General features: G+C 46.0%; 1 protein-coding gene across 4 annotated transcripts in view; it reads right to left on the reverse strand.

Annotated features, from left to right (window-relative positions):
* ESRP1 (epithelial splicing regulatory protein 1) overlaps nt 1-19,607 on the reverse strand; it is a 67,258-nt gene extending 47,651 nt beyond the window's left edge. For 3 of the 4 annotated variants that reach the window (XM_004597240.4, XM_058668788.1, XM_004597238.3), the window contains exons 1-4: nt 19,162-19,607; nt 18,482-18,610; nt 17,277-17,390; nt 14,669-14,783 (exon numbers count right to left, since the gene is read on the reverse strand). In XM_004597240.4, coding sequence (XP_004597297.1) covers nt 14,669-14,783; nt 17,277-17,390; nt 18,482-18,610; nt 19,162-19,293 — 490 coding nt within the window. In that variant the 5' untranslated portion in view covers nt 19,294-19,607. The remainder of the gene's footprint in view (nt 1-14,668; nt 14,784-17,276; nt 17,391-18,481; nt 18,611-19,161) is intronic. The other variant, XM_004597239.3, reaches the window with a different exon arrangement.
* Nucleotides 19,608-21,253: the final 1,646 nt, after the last annotated feature.

The following is a 21,253-nucleotide window of genomic DNA, read 5'->3' on the forward strand; positions in this document are numbered from 1 at the left end:
TTTAACATACTGGTTACTCAAAAACCATGTCAATTCCATAATGTTGCAAATTGCTGTTGATGTTATATTGGGACTCTTAATTGACTGGGATGATATTCTACCAGCTCTAATTTCGGACCAGAAATGGTCTCCCCAAGAAACTGTTCAACCCATCTGGACAATAAGTAGCTGGACTCTATGCTTGGTATACATTTGCAAGGAAAGAATCTTGATTGAATTTGAACTGTAATACTGCATCAAGGTGGAGGAATCCACCAGGGGGGAGGGGCGTGGGGAGGGGTGGGGGCATTCCCAGAGCCTATGAAACTGTCACATAACGCAAAATAATTAATAAAAAAAAAAGATTTATTTTTATTACAAAGTCAGATATACAGAGAGAGGAGGAGAGACAGAGAGGAAGATCTTCCATCCGATGATTCACTCCCCAAGTGAGCTGCAACGGGCCGGTGTGCGCTGATCCGAAGCTGGGAACCAGGAACCTCTTCTGGGTCTCCCACGCGGGTGCAGTGTCCCAAAGCTTTGGGCCGTCCTCTCCTGCTTTCCCAGGCCACAAGCAGGGAACTGGATGGGAAGTGGAGCTGCCGGGATTAGAACCGGCGCCCATATGGGATCCCGGGGCTTTCAAGGCGAGGACTTTAGCCGCTAGGCCACGCTACCGGGCCCCAACGTATTATTCTTATACACACAGCAATGATCATGCTACGTGTCGCTCAAGACTGTGAGGTATTAATGACTTTCTCTAACATTCGAAAGGGAGTAAACTGAAGTTTCAACATCAGTAAATATTCATTCTTTGAGAGTACATTTCAGATATACTTTCTAGGCCTTTCAGTTAAGATCAAGTCAGAGTACATTTCAGAGACGAATCAAGCATTCTGAACCAACATTGGCCCTGAACAAGCCAGTACAACGTTTGGGTCAATTAGGCCATGTGGTTTTCAAGAAACAACATGATTCAAGTTCAGTGTCAGCTCCTTGAAGCTACATAAATGAGCAATCTCTCTAAAACAAACACGAATCTGTATCAAAAAGTCACCAGAACAGAAGTTAACAGTCACTGGGAGGTGTAATGTCACTTCCAACACTATGGGTACATTTTTTGCTATCTTATAAATCCCCATAAATTGAGTAAATTAAAGTTGAGTCAGTTAAAGTTGATACCATGGGACTTTATCTTTTCTCTCAAATTTAAATGAAAACTTGGTGGGAGCTGTGTGATCAGCGGTGAGCACATGGCTACTTGCATCCTGTACTGGAGTGCTCTGATAGGTGTGTTAACGGAAGCACATCCTGCGGATCAGCACATGAGGACTCAGATGACAGCGAGGGCCCATGCTGATGCAAGCGAGACCTGCACGGAGCTCCTTCGACCTTGCTCAGCCCTGGGAAGTCAATCAGCAGATGAGATCCTCCAAGTCTCAGTCCCACTTTCAAATACAGAAAAAAAAGCATCTTTAAAAACTGTTAGTTCACTCCCTCAGATAGTGGCAATGGCTGGAGATGGGCAGATCTGGAGAAAGGACCCAGGAGTTCTGCTGAGTCTATGTGGGCAGCCGGGGCCCAACCACTGGGGTGATCTTCCACTACTTTCCCAGGCACATTAGCAGGGAGCTGACTTGGAGGTAGAGCAGTCAGGTCCTGACCTGGCACCCATATAGGATGGTGACACCACTGGCAATGGCCTTACACATTAGGCCACAGCGTCACTCCCATTTTACAAACTATACTGTTTTTTTTTTTAAGATTTATTTATTTTTATTAGAAAGTCAGATACACAGAGAGGAGGAGAGACAGAGAGGAAGATCTTCCACCTGTTGAACCACTCCCCAAGCAGCCACAATGGCTGGAGCTGCACTGATCTGAACCCAGCAGCCTGGAGCCTCCTACGGGATCTCCCACGCAGCCGCAGGGTTCCAAGGCTTTGGGACCATCCTCGACTGCTTTCCTATATCACAAACAGACAGCTGGAGAGGAAGTAGGGCTGTGGGGGTTAGAATCAGCGCCCATATGGCATCCTGGCGCATGCACTAGGCTACCATGCCGGGCACTAAACTGCATTTTCTAACAATTATTTTTTAATGAAGATATAAAGGTCCTAATGTACTACTTTGTTAACAAAAAACAGAAAGATTGCTCACCAAGAATTCCTCCCAAGAATTACAGCTAAACATCTGAAAGTCCATTCAATTAGTAATTTCCTTTTCAATTTTCAACTTCACATGCCTCTCCATTTCATCCTCCTGCTTGCTCCTTCCTTTCCCAGTAAGCAAACGTTGCCTTCACACAGCAATTGAAAGCTTAGTTTTCATGTTGTCCCTCAGCCATTTCCATTCCTCTGCAGCTCAATGCATAACCTGTAGAAATGCAGCAATATGTTCCTTGGCAAATTCCTTACCCCCACTAACTACAGCCTATCAGCAAAGCCACAGCAGTGACAATCCTCACTTCCCTGGGCTTTTTATGAAGATTGAGAAAAACAAAACCGGAGCACAAAGCAGTCTTTTAATAAGAGATGCCCTCCCTTTCTGCCTTCTTCCCAGAACCCTTAGATAGCCACTTTCACAGCCTGTGGAGATGGGGCTTTAGAGGGTCATAATTAAAGCAGAAAGCTGGGATTTCCCATGTGCCTGTGCATACTCTCTCATGGGAGTCATCATAACACTAAAGTGATAGCTGACTTTGCCAGCACCTTCTGTGCCCCTAACGACATGCAGTGATGCAGCTCATGTCCGCTGAAGGATCAGAAAAAGCAATGATAGGATTTTTCAACCAAGACTAATGACCAGCATTTTAAAACAATACAGTGTGAGGACCAGAAGTCACAGTCAAAAGATTGAAGATGCTTTGGAGAACAAACTGTTCTATGTCTTCCGGGGAGCTAGGAAGAACTTCAAGAATTCTTAGAAAACCATGTGAAAAGACTAGCTTGTGAAGTCTGTTATAGGAGCAGGAGCCTGCACTGTGGTGTAAACCTAAAGCTCTCCCTTGTAGCACCAGCATCCCACATAGGAACTGGTTAGAACTCCAGCTGCTCCACTTCCTATCCAGCTCCCTACTAACACACCCGGGAAAGCAATGGAAGAAAGCTTAACTGATTGGGCCGCTGCTCCCATGAGGGTGACCTAGAGGAAGCTCCTAGCTTCTGGCTTCGTCCTGACCCCGTCCTGGCTATTGTGCCATTTGGGGAGCACATCAGCAGATAAAAGACCTCTCTGCCTTTCAAATAAATGAAATAAATCTTAAAAAAAAAAAAAAAAAAGGTATTACCAAACAATCAGTCTCACGTTCCAATAACATTTTCAGTTTGACAGGAACCCACTGTGGAACTAAAAGTATCCAAGAAATCTGGGCCCAGCATGGTAGCCTAGTGGCTAAAATCCTAGCCTTCAACACACCAGGATCCCATAAGGGTGCCGGTTCTGGTCCTGGGAGCCCAGATTCCCATTCAGCTCCCTGCTTGTGGCCTGGGAAAGCAGGTGAGAATGGCCAAAGCTTTGGACCCTGCACTCATGTGGGAGAGCGGGAAAAGCCTCCTGGTTCCTGGCTTCAGATCGGCACAGCTCTGGCTGATGAGGCTGCTTGATGAGTTAATCAGTGGATGGGAAATCTTCCTCTCTGTCTCTCCTCCTCTCTGTATATCTGACTTTTCAATTAAAAAATACATTCTCGCTTCATTATCATGAATGTTTTTCATGACTTTTTAAGACTCCTTGTGGCAGAGAATTCAGCAAGTTTCTGCACTTGAATAAACATATCTTCTACTTTCACTTCCAATTCACCATCAGAAGTGCTCTGAATTAAGCTAATTTCTCAATCTTGGTAATTACTGGGATATAACCAAACAATTCTTCGCTGCCAGGAGGCAGGTGCTCATGTATCGTAGGAATCTTACCTAGTTTCTATCCACTGCCCAGTCAAGACAACTGAAATATACCCAAGCATGGCCAAAAGTTCCCAAGTGGTAAAAAAATCTTACAAGGTTGAATACGAACACAGTTTCAAATTTATCTTTGGTTAATTTCACTACTTTCCCCCCTCCCTTTGGACAGATTTTGTTTTTACTGGATAGAGAATTTTACCAAAAATTGTCCAGGTAAACAATGCATAGGGCCCAGATGGATGCAATGTCAAAACAGCAAGATGTGTAAGAGTCCTGCGACATAGCAGCCCTCATAGAAGCCAGGAGGAAAGTGCTCAGAGCAGGTGACTACCTTGGCCCTAGGCCTATCTGTGGACAACCCAGAGCAAGGGATGGGATTTCATATTTTTGTATTATTAAAGGACTATAAAAGGAAGAATGTAAGAGAATACCATATGAAATTCCCAGAACCCCAAACACTATCAAAAAGAGGTTGTGGCCAGGAGAGTGCCAGAAGATGGACAACACAGAGAATGTAAAAGAAATGTTTTCCACATCCTAACTTTCCATCCCGAAAGGGAATATTGTGGGAAAATCGAAGTCGAAGAACAAGAGCACAAAAGCCTGTTCCAGTTAAAGTACTCTTTCTTCCACATAATGGCAGGGGAGACTTGCCTGGCCCTCCCACCTTTACTTAGCTAACTCACTATAAAGCATGCTTATCCTCTTAATCCCCTAACCAAATTAGACCATGAGTAATTCCCTACTAGCACCAAAGCCTAACTGCTTCAGTTCACAACCATTAATTTTAGAGTCCATTACACCCTATTACTATATTTTCTCCACTGTACTATACATTTCCTGAGTGTAGGCCTCAACCTTCCTCTGATCTCTTTGTACCAACCATACACATTCTAGCTTCTAAAATTCTATTGACATGAATTATAGCATTAAATGTATGTGCCAACAGATGCCAACTGTCATTGGTGTCTTCAAATTTTCACCAAAATTTGGCAATGGAAATTAATAGTGAGACCAAGCAGGGATAAGAAACTAGAATTTATAGATGTTCTGTAATTCACCAGTCACCTGGATGGCAAATCTTGGCGTTGGAAACGTGATCCTATTCTAATTTGACCGTATGTCCACCATTCTTCACCAAGATAAGATTTGCTTAATTCGCTCTGTGCAATACTCAGTGAGAAACTGAGTTCATAGACAAAAGCCAATTAAAGGAGGCAGGCATCAAAAGAAAACCAGGAAGTATTCAGTTTGCATGAAAATAGGTTTACAGCAGTATAGTCATTTTACCAAATTCTCCTTTTAGATTAAGAATCTGTTGTTGACATTGGCTAACTAGGTTTCACACCACACGTATCAACAGGAATCCTTTCAAGCCATCACACACTGAGATTAGCAGCTCTGGCTAATAACAATTCCTAAAGGTCAGCAGATCTACTGTGTGCCCAAACCACCTCCTCTTTGTCTTCTTCCCTCCCTCAAACAGACTGACACACACCTGCCCTCCGCTTTCTCTCCTTCCCTCCCTCAAAACAGACCCACTCCCGCCCACACACCTGCCTCTTCCAAAGCTTCATGCCACATATAATCCCCAGCAGAACTGAACATGAATTATAAATGTAGGGGAACAATTTAAAAAGCTTTAGTACCAACCCCTTCCCCTATCAGTTTATGGTGACACACTGAATTACATGCTGCATGTCTCAATCCTGAGGGCAGCAGATGAGACTGTGCCACCTGACTGACTTCTGGGCTCCATCACGCAACTTACTCATTCTGCCCTTCAGGCAGTGGCAACAGTACCAACAGGCTCAGCCAGCTTTACAACAGAGGAAGGGTGCAGCCAGACACGGTGGGAACAAAACCGACATTTCCTGCTCCCAGGGAGCAAAGTGCTACAGGGAGACTGGAGGTTAGACAAGTCCAGAGACTTGGTCTACATGGGAACAGAACGAACACCTGCCCCAGTGCACAACTTTTGGTAATACAGACTTGTGAATTTAACCTAGGCTCATAATAGCTGAAGGTAAAATTCAGAGAGAAATCTTATGATGTTTATCTCATTAACCTAGCAACTGAAAGTTACCTTTCACAACTGCCCGAAAACGAACACCCAAGTTTCACTTGTTAATGTTTTCTGGACTGTTTCATTTGTATCTAATCACACATATTAAATAAATAACTGAGGAACTTAAGTTACCTAATAACTCAAAATGTTAACTCAAAGTCATTTTCCCCTTCAGAATACTAGATTTTTTTTTAATTTATTTATTTCTATTGCAAAGTCAGATATATAGAGAGGGGGAGACACAGAGGGGAAGATCTTCTGTCCAATGGTTCATTCCCCAAGCAGCCACAACGGCTGGAGCTGAGCCAATCTGAAGCCAGGAGCCTCTTCCGGGTCGGTCTCCCATGCAGGTGCAGGGTCCCAAAGCTTTGGGCTGTCCTCGACTGCTTTCCCAGGCCACAAGCAGGGAGCTGGATGGGAAGTGGGGCCACTGGAATTAGAACCAGTCCCCATATGGGATCCCAGCATGTTCAAGGCAAGGACCTTAACCACTAGGCTATCGTGCCAGGCCCCAGCATACAAGTTTTTAATCTCTTTTTCTCTCCTAAAATTTATTCTAGCCATTTGAAAGGCAGTTACACAGAAAGCAAGAGTCAGAGAAGGTCCTCCATCTGCTGGTTTATTCCCCAAATAGCTGCAGGGGCGAGGCTGGACCAGGCCCAAGTCAGGAGCTTCACCCTAGTCTTTCGTAGGGGGTATAGAGGCACAAGGACTTGAGCCATCACCTGCCACTTTTCTAGGCACATTAGCAGGGAGCTGGGAAGGAAGTGGAGCAGCCAAGACTTGAACCAGTGCCCGCACGGGATGCCGGTGCTGCAGGCTGCAGCCCAACCCCATAAGCCACAGCACTGGCTGCTGTTAACACAATGACATGTATTGCCAGATAATATTACAATAAAGTATTCAAATTATCAAATAAAGGAAAAGCAAACAAACCATAGAAAACGAAAGTTGGCTAGCACTCCAACTAAGAACTGAATTTCCTACAATTACACGAAGAAGGTGAAGACGACAGGGAAAAATTACTCTTAAATAAGTTGCATAATTCAAAGAACTGTTCTGGAACTTCTGGGGCTGGCACTCTAGTAAAGTATAGAGGATTAAGCTACTGACCGCATCCCATATGGATGCCAGTTAGAGACCTGGTCCAGTGCCCTGCTAATTAGCCTGGGAAAGCAGAGGATGGTCCAAATACTTCGGTCCCTGCACCCATGTGGGAGACCTGGATGAAGTTTGAGGCTTCTAGCTTCAGCCTTGCCCAGCTCTGGCCACTGTGGTTATTTGGGGAACGAACCAAACAATAGAAAATCTCTCTCTCCCTATAATTGCCTTTCAAATAGATAAATCAATGAATAACTCTAAAGATAACAAATAACTCTAAATAAATAACAAATGGTTCTAGACATATTGTACTGTATTTTCAAGTGAACTTTGAAACAATCAAACCAAGAATACAACTTCGATGGCGGGTGTTGTGGTATAATGGGTTAAGCTGCTACCCATGACACTGGCAGTCCACATTGGTCAAGTTTGAAGACTTGAAAGCTCCATTTCCAATTTGCACCCAATGGCAGAGTGCAACTCCCTTACAAAATAAAAAATAAATAAATCGTAAAAAAGAGTGTAAATAGGAACCAGGAGAACGTTTTTTATTCCATTTCTTAGAAGCTTAGGGAAGAGAAAGTAAGATCCCTATCTAAAAATTATCACTGCCAGGAGGTACCGTCATGAAGATTCATGTGAAAGAACCTCAAACAAACCCAAGTCAATTGCACCGCAGAGGAAATAAGGTGGAAATTTTATAGTAGAAAGACATTTCTATGACACAAACAGACACAGATGAAACAAACCTTGTAACACAGCTTAAAATTAGCAAAATACATATACCCTGGAATTTCAAAACATGTATTTTAAAAGTAACATGTCAAGCCTGTCGTGGTAGCCTAGCGGCTAAAGTCCTCCCCTTGAACGCACCAGAATTCCATATGGGCACCGGTTCTAATTCTGGCAGCCCTGCTTCCCATCCAGCTCCCTGTCCGTGGCTTGGAAAAGCAGTCGAGGACGGCCCAAAGCCTTGGGACCCTGCACTTGCATGGGAGACTCGGAAGAGGCTCTGGGCTCCTGGCTTCTGATCAGCTCAGCTCTGACCATTGTGGCCACTTGGGGAGTGATTCAATGGACAGAAGTTCTTCCCCTCTTTATGTCCCCCTCTCTATATAACTGACTTTGCAATAAAAATAAATAAATCTTTAAAAAAAAAAAGTAAGATGTCATTTTTTATTATTATACTAAACCACAGAAAATCAACATTATGGACAGCTGGCAAGGAATAGTCACTTGACTGCTGATCTGGCTCACATCACGTTGAAGCCATGCCAAAGATAATTCCTTCTCCCCTGGAGCTAACAAGGTCAAGTACTAGCAAGGCTGAAATGTACACTCAGTCATTTCTGAAATCCCTTTCATGCACAGAGGTACCAAGCAAGAGTCTGTGTTTCCCTCTACCCTTAAAGTAGGGCAAAGAAAGGTTTGTGCAATTGCAACAGCCCAGGTCAATTAATCAGAGCAAATCATTCATGCAATATTTTATAAGTGGAGAAGCCAAATTAACTTGACATTTACCTGTCCTGACACATAGCTGAAGCTTTGAAAAGCTTTAAGGGACTGGCATTGTGGCCCAGTATCAGCCATGGCCTGTTACCATAGGATCCCAAATAAGGGCCAGTTCAAGGCCCAGTAGATTCACTTCCAGTTCTACTCCCTGCTGATGCACTTGGGGAGTCGCTATGTCCTTGGGTGACTCACAGGTGAGGCCTGGATAAGCTCTTGGCTCCGGCTCAAGCATTGTGGCAATTTGGGGGTGAACCAAGGGATGGAAGATCTCTTCCCTGAACTATGCCTTTCAAATGACTAAATAAATCTTTATTTTTTGCTGGTTTTGACATGAGTTTTATCTATCAATTTTCACGAAAAGATAAAATATCGTAAGTGTAAAATCATTACAATAAGGAGTTATAACAATAATGAAGTCTTTTCTAAAGACCTTAGCAGTGGTTTTTCCTCTACTAAGATATCCACAGGCAGGTGAAGAACAACTCAGTGGAGGCAATAGAGACAGTAATTATGGTAGAACCAGGCTGCGAAGTACAAACTGATCCACCAAAATCTGACTCCAGAACTCATACTGAGGCTATTATCCCCACATCTAATCTATGAGAAAAACCGGCCAATAGTTAGTAGAATATGGCATATATATCCAAATCGTTATGCTAGCAAGAGGGTGTGAAGCACATGTAAGCATATACTCTCACACACACAAACCCTTAGTAAACTTTGGATGCCCAGGCAAATGCTAAGACACCTGGACCCCATATCAGAGAACCTGGGTTCCAGGGTCTGGTTCTGTTGTCCTGATCCTGGATACTTGCATGCTAAGGCATATTCCGGGAGGTGGTGGTGATGGTTCAAGCAGTTAGGTGTCTGCCTCCTGAATTGAGTTTCTGGATGCTGGCTGGTACAGGCCATTTGGGGAGTGAACCAGTAGATGGAAGATGACTACCTCTCACCTCTCAAATAAAATCTTGAAAGCTAAGCTCTTGGGGCACCTGGTCCCACAGCTGCGACACTGGGGGGGTGGGGAGCAGTATCCTACTTTGAAATGCTTGGGTTCAAGTTCCAGCTCTACTCTCATTCTAGCTTCCTAGGTGGCAGCAGGGGACTGCTCCAGTAGTTGTGTTCCTACCATCCACAAGGGGGAATGCAAAGGATGCCCTACTCCTGGTATCACTCTGCCCAGCCACAACTGCTGCAGGCATTTGAAGAGTGAACCAGCAGATGGGAGACACTGCCCACTTCCCAAACAAAAAAAACACCACTTTAACAAAAGTTTGGCCAATGAGATATAAGTTTTGATTAATGGAAATAAATCAGTTCATGTGTAACAAAACAAAACAAAAACAAAAAATGGGTTAACAAATCAAGAGGAAGAAATTTCATTTAACATCAGTGAGAGTAAAAACAAGGTTGCTTTAAAATACATATATATATTTATTTTACTTGAAAACCAGAAACACTGACACAGGGAAAAGAGAAAATCCATGTGCTGGGTCACACCCCAGATGGCTGTTACGGCCAGAGCTGAGCTGATCTGAAGCCAGGAGCCAGCAGGTTTTTAGGATATCCTATATGAGTGCAGGATACCAAGGACTTAGGCCATCCTCCACTGCTTTTCCAGATGACAGGATGCCCATAAGGGATGCTGGCACCACAGATGGAAGATTGGCCTGATTTACTACTGCATCAGCACCCTGGGTTGCTTTTTTTTAAAAGATGAAAAAAAAAAGAAGCCATTTATATAAAATACTAGTAGGAAACAATTCATATTAATTTCTCTAAGCGACGAACAATAATTCCTTCCTCAGAAAGAGACAAAAAGAAAACACAAAAGCACCAACCTCATCCTCATCATCACCTTCATCATTTTACTTAAACAGATGGCTTACAAAAGGCAAGCTACAGTTTACCTGCCAGCTGAGGTCTTCTCAGCTGGGATTGCAGAATGCAAAAGGAAGCAACAAAGTTACAACTGGGACAGGCCTAACCATCTCACTAGAAAAGATTTCAAGAACAAATAGAGGGGCCGGAGTGCAGCACGTTAAGCCTCCACCTGCAGTGCCAGCATTCCATATGCACTCTAGTAAGTCTTTCAGCTGGTGCACTTCGGATCCAGCTTCCTGCTAACGGCCTGGGAAAGCAGCAGCAGATGGGCCAAGTCCTTGGAACCCTGCCCCCAATGTGGAAGACCCAGAAGAAGCTCCCGGCTTCTAAGCTTGGTCAGACCCAATTCTAATCGTTGTGGCCATTTAGGGAGTGAACTAGTGGATAAGGGATTTCTTTCTCTTTTGTAACAACTTTTTATTCTTCTTCTTCAGATTTATTTATTTTTATTGGCAAGGCAGATATGCAGAGAGGAGACACAGAGACAAAGATCTACCATCTGCTGAATCACTCCCAGGTGGTCCAAATGGCCAGAGCTGAACCAACCCCAAGCCAGGAGCTAGGAGCCTCCTCTGGGTCTCCCGCATGGGTGCAGAGTCCCAAGGATTTGGGCCGTCTTCAGCTGCTTTCCCAAGTCACAAGCAGGGAGCTGGATGGGAAGTAGGGTTGCTGGGACACAAATCAGCACTCAAATGGGATCCTGACACATGTAAAGCGAGGACTTTAAACACCAGGCTACCATGCTGAACCCTCTAACTCTGCCTTCCAACAAACAACAACAAAAAGCACAAATACAAATACTTCTGGAACGCAAATAAGAACCAAAACTGCATTCAAGAAATTACTGAGCCTTTTATCCAAGGAGGTATGCACTTACATCTGCATAACATCTCAAGGTTAACACAGCTTTCCTTTGGAAAGACGTTAAGAGAGGCCTGGGACAGAAAGCAATTCCCAGCAAACTACTGGGTAGCAGGTGCTCAAGTTTTGACACTGACTCAGACCTCCACAGAAACACCAACAATTCCTCCACAGCTTCACCACAAAGAGCGCGTAATGCCACGTCAGTCAAACTCAACATATTAAAACAACAACAACAAAAAGACCTGATTGCTTTCCCTCGCTAGTGTCCTAAACACAAGACTGCAATGATGGAAAAATCAGTCTTCATAGGATCCAGTCATCTCACCTTTTGGTACTTAACCAAATGAGCTAGAAACTTACAAGCCCCCAAAAATGCACATAAGGATGTTTACAGCAGTTTTACTCACAATGCTGAGGCAATTAAGTTGCCTTTGAGAAGGTTAAGAGGATAAGCTGGCAGATCCAGACACTGGAATATTTTCAGTGCTTCAAAGAAACGAGCCACCACACCACAAAGACACCAAAGGCCCTTCAGTGCATGTTTTAGGTAAAAGCAGCCAATCTGAGAAGGCTACAGACTACAGGATTCCAAGTCAATGACATCTTGGAAGAGGCAAAACCACAGAGGCAGCGAAAAGGTTAGCAAGAGGGAGGAATGGATAAATAACCAGATAACAGAAGAGTTCAGTGGCAATAAAGCCCACCTACTATAATGATGTTATAATGGTGGTTACCCATCACAGCACCTGGCAAATCCCTAGCAGGCACAACATCAAAAACATCTACTTCAACCCAAATCCCAGCTAATGTACTTGGTCCCTGCACCCACATAGCAGACCCTGAAGAAGCTTTTTCTATTCTGCCTTTCAAATAAATGCATGGTGAGGGAAAAAAAAGTGAACAGTGAACACTAATGAAAACTCCGACTTTTACCAATAATACAGTATCCATGCAGCTTCATTAACTGTATCAAGGCTGCATATGTGAGGAGTCAGATCTCTTTGTATTTGCTGCTCAATTTTTCTCTGAACCTCAAACTGCTCTAAAAACCAAGTTTTATAACTAAAAACTAGACCGAAATAAAGCATGTAGAAATGAATTCACTTAGAATTCTGTGAAATCACAGAGGCTCAACAAATCAGTGTTTCTATATCCTCCTGTAAAAATGGAGACAAAAAGACAGCTCTCTCACAGCAAAGGATCAGGCGATCACCGGCAGCCTCTCCTACGTGCTCCTTCCCAGGGCTTGGCAGGAACCTCTCTCCCTCCCCCACTGGCAGACCTGGTAGAACAGGTCATCCCTTTGGACTTTCCATCTACTTGGCAAAACCCTCAAGGTTCTTCAAGCTGATCTTTAGGTTTCCAAATTCAGTGTCATTTCCACATCAGCAAAGAAAATGGCAAAGACCTGGTTCAATGGCTAAATCCTCATCTTGAAAGCGTGAGAATCCCACATGGGAGCCGGTTTATGTCCTGCTGCTCCGCTTCCCATTCAGCTCTCTGATACCACCTGGGAAAGCAGTGGAGGACAGGCCAAAGCCTTGGGACCCTGCACCTGCAGAGGAGACATGGAAGAAAGTCATGGTTCCTGGCTTTGGTTTGGCTCAGCTCTGGCCATCACAGCCACTTGGAAGTGATCCAGTGGACAGAAGATCTTTCTGTCTCTTTATCTCTGTAAACTTGGTCTGCCTTTCCCATAAAAATAAATTGTAAAACAAAACAAAACAAAAATAATTACAAAAAAAAGAGGTTAGTTACCTGAAAGAACAAAACACTACAGTTTCTTTCTTTTTTTTTTATTTATTTTTATTGGAAAGGAAGATTACAGAGAAGGATCTTCCATCCACTGGTTCACTTCCCAAGTAGCTGCAATGACTGGAGCTGAGTTCATTTGAAGCCAGGAACTTCTTTCAGGTCTCCCACACAGGTGCAGGATCCCAACGCTTTTGGGTCATCTTGTACTGCTTTCCCAGGCCACAAGCAGGGAGCTGCATGGGAAGTGGAGCAGCCAGGACACGAATTGTTGCCCACATGGGATCCCAGCATGTGCCAGGTGAGGATTTAGCCACTGAGCCATTACGCTGGGCCCATCTACAATTTCAACTTTTGTAGAAATTATTTGCACAGATCAGAACAAAGCTGATATTTAGCTTCAGTGTGATAGTTTGTGATCTGAGGAATTAGGTTATAGCCTAGTCAGGGAGGAGATAATTCTTCTGGAGCCAAACAAAAGTCATCACTATCAAAGCTTAACAGCAGCTCTAACCTGCTACACACAAAAGGAAGCTGCAAGTGTAATAGTCAAAAACATTTTAAGGTTAAAATTCACCTTTTAATTGACAACAAAACTGTAAATCTGAGAACCCTCCAAAATCATAATCTGCCCCAGAACTACAGGCAACGTTAACCCAAAATCCAACAGACTCCAGTAACTGAAAATGGGTTTGACGGGCCTGCTTAGAACATTTTAGAAAAACATGCAAACAGCCTTTTTCATTAAGGTAACTGTAGTTTGAAATTTCAAAGCAAAATCAAAGTTTAAATTCTTGAAAATGAGTAATAAGGATTTTAGGAATAAGCATCCGTAACCTACAAAAGCCTGACTTAAGAGTTGACGTCAGGCTGATTCTCCCAGCGGCTTTGGAGGAGCTGCCTAATCTTCATCTATTAGTCATTCTCACATCTGATATAGGAACACATGACTTCTTATTAGCACCTTAAAGACTTCAATCGATGGAAGATGATGGGTCAAGCATGATCACAAGGTTTGTGATTATAACAATTTGCTTTTATAATAACCAATGTATCTAAAATACTATCTTGGTAAGAATTAGGGGACCAATCCCAGCTCCAAAGATGGATTATAATCACCTTGATTTTGTACATATTGCTGAAATTTAAGGTACCAATGAACAGGACCTTGTAAAAGATATATCCACTAGTAGAAGCATAAAAAGCATACACAAAAAATTATTCGTTCTGATTCAAAGGAGCCAAAAACTCCTATCATTGAGGTATTCAAGAAAAAGGAGATCTGGGGTATATGCTAAGAAAATAAACTGTATACATTCTTCATTTCATCGCTCAAAACTAATCCTCTCACTTGAAACTGAATTCTATCATAGGACTGGTCACTGCACAAAAATCCACCTTTAAACCCACTGTATGCTCAAATCTAGTTCATAAACTGCTTCAAAAAAAATTGTGATTATTTCTTCTTAATACAATAAACAAATTTTGAACAGGCAAGTTCCATGAATCTTCTGATAAGATTTTAAACATTTTAACATGTCTTGAATTACCACTTTTTTCAGAAGCTGTTTTTCCAAATGATTTTTGGATAGTCATTTAAAGGATACATTCTGTCATAGCTGTAACATCCAGTTTGTCAATATCGGGTGAACCAGGGCAGCATTTCTTGAACTCTTTCCGTAGGTCAAAAAAGGAGTAGAAACATTCAGGGAGCAACACATTCTGGGGAAGGACAAGGTAGATACCATGAACTCGATCGATTTCAACAGTTTCCTGATAACTAGGAACCTAAGAACTGAACGTATATATAGTCAAGTTTTTAGCGATTTAGTTTGCAGGACTTAAAAGAAGCACAAATTTTAAATAGCTGGTCCTGCTCCTATTCCCTATTCTGGATACAAGTCTCATGGGCAAAAAACAAAAGCAAACAGACCTGCATCTTAAAGAGACAAACTACATCCGCTCCATCAGGAATTTTATTCAGAACATGCCTGGAGCGTCAATGCCTTTGGGCTGCTGTGCTTCCGACCTCTCGGGCAGCAATGCTACATTTTCCTCATGGCAATCGCTCTGCAACACCTGTATTTTCAGGAGGCAATATCATCCCTCTAGGTTTTCATGCAGAATACTACTACTGGGCTGTGTTCACGCATATTACCAGTAATACCAGCAAATTCCTAACGGAAAGATTATTTTTGTGCTAAATTATAGCACCACATTAGTTTTCTTGACCACTGTGAATATTTTGACTAAATCCACAAATTAAAATTAGACTTAAAAAGGCAAAATGACTACCTGTTATTTTTCGCTACAAGTGCAGTTCATAAGCAAAGCTCAACTGTTTACATCTTATTGTCTTTTTCCTGAAAAATACACTTCTCACTGAATGAAAGTTTTTTCCTAAAGTCTCAAAATAGATTACTTATTTACTGGGAATTTCTACCCATTTATACACTAGGAAAACCAAAGGAAGAAAGTTTAGTGTTGGTCACTAAATATTTATACAATAATACCTTCTATCCAAATTCCTCCTGTTGGATTTGTGACTATTAGAAGTGACTTGCTCAAACTTTCAAATGAGTTCAATACCAAAAGAATCACAAATTCTTATAAATTTACAAAAATGTTCAGTAAAAGTTGTGATGGCACGATAACTCACACGCCGATGAAATACTGATTTAAATAGCTGTAGTTTTAAAGTGCTACAATATTCTATTCAGCACTTGGTCATATTACATCATAAAGCAGGCTCAAAAGATTTGTAGAGGATGCATATTCCCTCTAAAAATAGGGTCTTCTACAGAAACGTGAAAGGATATATCCAAATATGTTTATATTAAAGAAAATATTTTAATCTATTATTTTCTGAGTGTAGAATCGTTTTGCTTCACATCCTACTGTTTTTTTCAACAAATATATGAAATTATTTTCATGGTGCTAAACTATTTTGAATGGCTAACACTTAAAACTCCAATATAAATGAAATGCCTCAGCAAAATACTTCAGTTTCCACCCAGCTTCCAGGTTTCCCTTCATTTAAAATAAAAAATAATGATAATAAAAAAAGAGTTGCTTTCCTCTGCCCATAAAGAGAAAAAATTAAGTATTGTTCTTCCCTAAATGAGTTTGAAGGGGGAACAATCCTCGTATTAGCATATAACTATTTCTGGCTCAAGGTTCCAGCAACTAGTCTAGTATTTGATTTTTTAAAAATGTTTTCACTCCTTTTAATCAAATAACCGCTCAGGGTTCCAAAGGACGACTTTCTAAGTCATAAGAACTTGAGTTACCCCTTCCAAGGTTTTAAACTGTCTTCATCGCCTCAACCCATCTCTCACTTTTCCCTATCTGCCAGGACAAGGAGAACCTGCAGGACCACCGCTGCCTGCTACCAGCTGCTCCCCGGCAGGTAACAGCTTCACAGCTTCCAAGGCTGGCTTCCCAAGGTTATAGTATCACTCACTTCTAATTTCTCAAGCTCAGTCCCCGCCTAGCACAATAAAAAGTTACAGCTCAAACTAATTTAACTTGTTAACAGCAACTGCATTAGCAGCAATTGGCTACACTGGGCTGGCAGTCTGGGTTCCTCCTTTTCCGGGAGGTAAGGAAATCACATTTTTTCTACACTAAGCTGGTATCATTTCTCACTCCACAGCCTTTTCCATAGAGGAAAAACAAGCAAAGAGAAAAAACACAGGGCTGACCTGAAAAAAACAGTAGGCAGACCTACTACACGGATCTCAGAGTCCCTTATTATTATTGTGAAGGTTGCATGTTTCACTGATTTCGTGGTTTAGCCTTACTAAAGCAGTATTGTATACAAAATTGTTAGCAATAAAATTCAAGTTTTATGTTTAATGTTTCCTTTCATGCTCAGTGCTAACAACTATTTGACAATGTGTTACAAGACAGCTCTTCTCTCTCTACCTGTGCTTATCTTAAACTGCAAAAATTCAGACTGTGTTAGCTTTGAAAAAGAGAATGTCAAACATCTTGAGAACTTGCTATAAGTAAAAAGAGACTGTTTGAACTCATCAAAAGGTGTCTACACTATTACCGCAATCCCAAACATCTCTTGAAACTGCCATCACATTCAGTAAGCTCTGGGAATACATTCTGCAACTGTCACCTGCCTGTCACCTGCGCTTGCAGAGCCTTTTCTGTCCACAGCCCTTAAAGGGTGGCCTCCGCGGAAAGAGAAAAGTGGGAGCTCACCTTCTTGGAAGCCTCTGGGTGCAGGATCTGCCGGACATGAAGTTGCCCATCCGTGCAAAGACAGAAGGAAGTGCCCACCCCGATGTTCAGCTCATTGCTCACCGACTGGTTGAACTGAAAGCATAAGGGAACAAGGGGCTGCAAAGGATGCAGGCTGCGCCCACTCCTGAGTGCAGCCCCAGCCAGAGGGAAAGACCTTCTGGGGGACACATTACTACTGCCTGCTTTCCTGGCCGCCCCCCTCTCCCGTGGGCAGCTTTGCGCTCACATCTTCTCCTGACGGTCTTCTCTGGGTGTGTTTTGACTCTATATTCGCAGCCCAGCCAACTGAAATCAGAGGTCTCACCCGCAGGTTGCTTTCTGATTACATCATTCCCCGGTGTTAACTTTTGTTTTTTGTTAGGTTTGGAGGCGCCGGGTTAAAGAGAGACACCGACTTTCCTATAAAGCTAACGCGGGTGAATGCCTACACCTTACTCTGCTAAGCCCGGGGAACACACTTTCCGGAAGGCACAGCACAAGGCACTTTCTCCTCCGAAGCGATCCCCGTGCGCCCAGGCCAGAGGCCGCGCGACGGCAGGGCATTCACCCTTCCTCAGGTGCTTCGCACCGCACCCTCCCCGATTCTGTACTCCTCAGCCAAGGGTTTTAAGGTCACCTCAATCCCATCCGTTGAGACCCGCGGCGAAGGCCACAACAAAACAAGATGATTGGAGTTCCGAAAACCCGACAGGATCCTTCAGGTTCGAACCAGAACTCGAGCCGCCGCCAGCACCAGGTCCGGGGCCAGCACGCACTCATGCATGCCTACACCACAGCGCCCCTCTGGTCCGGACTGAGCGTCCTGGGGACCCGCCAGGGGTCCGACCCACGGACCCGCGCCCCAAATACAGGAGCGTTAGGATTCTAACTCGGCGCGTCCTTCCAAGTGTAAAACGCTGCCGCCTCTCGAGCCCCAGTCAACTACTCCGCAAACAACTCGAAAGAGAAAAAACGAATTTCGGCCCAAGATCCAGGGCACCGAGAAGCTTAGCGGGCCAGCGACCCATCCCAAACGACCCTCTCCAGAATCCACGGCTTAATACCCACCCATGCGGCCGGCCGTCGCCACCCGTACTCCCACTAACCCACCCAGGGACACGCGGGGGAACAGCCCCGGGAGGGCGAGGGCTGCTCAGGAGGGCGGCGTGGCCCAGGGCTGTCACCTGTCGAAGGGCTTGGTCCAGCTGCCGCGCGGAGGACAGGCTTTCGGCGTCTATCTTCGTTTCTTCTTTACACTCCTCCGTCAGTTCTAACTGATCTGGTCTGACTAGCACTTCATGCAACTGTCCCACCTTCGGAGAAGAGACATGCCGGGGTCAACGTCCCCTCTCCCTCCATTCCGGAGCCTCCGGCTCGGTCCTCCTCCACCGACCCCCAACCCCGCGCCGCGCGCTCGTGCGCTGCAGTCGCCAGCACCCCCTCCCGGGGTTCGCGGCGAAATCAAAGCTTGCCGGAGGCCCGCGCTACTCGGCCCTCCGCCCCACCCCCACCCGGATCAGGTCGGAAAGGCCCCGGAGGTGGACCCCGGAGCCTCGGGGACCCCACCCCACATTTCCCTGGCTTCTTCCGACGGCTACGGCACTGGGCCTTTCCACCACCTGAGCCAGTTTTAGGAAAAGCCTGAAATGGCTCCAAGGCGGTTTGGGCCAACAAGTTTGGTTTTACTCCGGATTCTCTAGGCACCTTGGAGCCATTTCACCAGCTCTAGCAGCCCCAAAGTAGGCAAGGAGCACTTACTTTAACCTACTCCGCACACCCACACACCCACAACTTCTCCAACGCATTTCTATGCTTCCCCACATTCCCACTAGGCGCTTTTCTCCGCGGAGTAGTGGAGAAATACCTTCTTGTTGGCCAGATCCACGACTTTCCACAGTAGCAGGATCAGTTCCTTCTCATCCGAACCCAGCTTGGCCCCGGTGGCCCCAGCAGTGATCCCAAAAAGCACCACCAAATAATCCGGAGACGCCATCATGACGATGGGTGGGGATGGGGAGAGGAAGGGTCGGGAGGTGGCAAGCGGGGTGCAGCTGAGAGGAGAGCGGGTGCCGAAACCTCTCCCAGGAGAAAAAGAAAGAGCGCCCGCCCCCACCCCCTTCTCCTCGCTGCGGCCGGTGCAAAAGGCGGCAACCCAACCACCAAAGCCCACACCTGGCTGGCGCTCCGCACCCAGGCCAGGAAGGCGGGTGGGAAGCAGGGCGCGCGAGGCCTGCCCTTCTTGTATTCAATTGCCCGTGCGTCTACGAAAGAAACCCGGAGCAGGGCTGCACCCCGGGGAGGCGCGCGCAATGGCTGAAAGCTTTTCTGTTTTGGGATGTGGCTCTACCTGCCCGCCCCTTCCCCCTCCCCCACGTGGTGCAGGTAAAAGACACCTGGCGGCGCCGGCCCATTGGCTCCTTCAAACCACGACGTGGCAGCGGTGGGGGAGGAGGCCGCCTGGGGAGCGGAGGAGGGGGCGGGAGACAATGGCTGGATGAATGGAGAGGCGCGGGCGCGAGAGAGGAGGAGTGGGGAGGTCGGAGGGCGGAGAAGAGGCGGTTGCCACCCAGAGGGTAGACCAGGCCGGACTGGGAAAGCGTGAGGTGTGGAAGGTGCGGAGCCGCCAGGGCCAGGGTCCTTAACTCGAGGTAACAGAGGGTGCGGGTTCCGCAGGGAGGCCCGGCGCCGGGAGGCGAAAGGAGGCCAGAGGTGAGGCCCAGGGCGCGGCGCCTGGGGAGGGCGAACCAAGGGGGGGAGGGCCTGGCCAACGGCAGCTGGAGGCGGCGGAGACAATTGCCGAACCCAGGAAAAAGCCGCTCCCGAGCCCTTACACACCTTTCAGTGCAAACAGCAGGAGAAATCCGGCAGGCCCTGCCTTGCCCCGGCTCACTCCAGCGCCGCGCGCCCACCTTCGCGGAGGAACCCGTACGCTGCCCGGCCAGACGGCACGGCACGCGTGGCGGGACGCCTTTGCTCCTCCGCACAAAGCCTCTGCGGGACCCCCGAGAGGACGTTCACACGCCTGGGACCCCTTACGGCACCTTATATCGCTACGTCGTTGTTTGGTCGCGGCTGCTCACCGGAGACTAGAAGGTTCCCCCAAGGGCTGGGGTCTGTTTCCTTGGATCTGCTTTGGGCCCTAAATAATAAAATGCAGCTACCCGTGTGCGTAATAAACGTTTCCCTAAATCAAGCCAAGTTTTTTGTACCCTGTGATTCCATGGCCCTCTGCTCCTGCCTTTGTCCTTGTACCTCAGGGAGATGGAAGTGGGTAGGGGCGCCGATGTGACGAAGTCCCCCCAAAGTACCTTTCTCCCTTGGCCCAGAGGTTCTGGGTGCTCGCATCAGCCCCAGCAACTCAGCCTCGTGGCTGTGTGGTGGGTTATGTTGACAGTTGCAAGAGAAAAACCCCAGAGGCGAAGTTTGCCCGGGTTTTATACTTAAAACCCGTCTGCCCTTGAGGAGAGAATTCTGACTGAAGTGTTACTAACTCGGCTGCAGGTGTGCCGTCCTCCGTAGACAAGATGTTCACTGGGGCAGCCCACTCTGGCACGGAGCGAGCTGCCTTGGCGGAGCTGGGGACCCCGCGGCCCTGGCGCCCACGGCGTTTCCTGGTTGTGAAGCTGCAGGTGGAGGCGGAGCCGCCCGCGCAGGTGGCAGCAGCTCGCGTCCCCCCCACCCCCGAGCGGGCGGAGGCCCGTTTCCCTCAGTCCCAGGGTGCGCGGGGACACGCGGCACCACCCTCGCCTGCGCCTCGAGGTGCAGGGGCGCATACTTTCTCTACAGCCAGGACTTAGGGTGCGGAGTCACAAATGGACCTGGTTAGCTTCGCAGCGGGGGCTGGGAGTAGGCGCAGAACCAGGCCGGGAGGGACCCGGAAAAACCACCCAGATTGCATAGCAGTGGGGCGAGGCCGCCTGGAGGGGCCGGTTCCCCCCAACTCCGCCACCTCCCCC

The sequence above is a fragment of the Ochotona princeps genome, chromosome 9 (genome assembly GCF_030435755.1).
Source record: "Ochotona princeps isolate mOchPri1 chromosome 9, mOchPri1.hap1, whole genome shotgun sequence".
NCBI lineage: Eukaryota > Metazoa > Chordata > Mammalia > Lagomorpha > Ochotonidae > Ochotona > Ochotona princeps.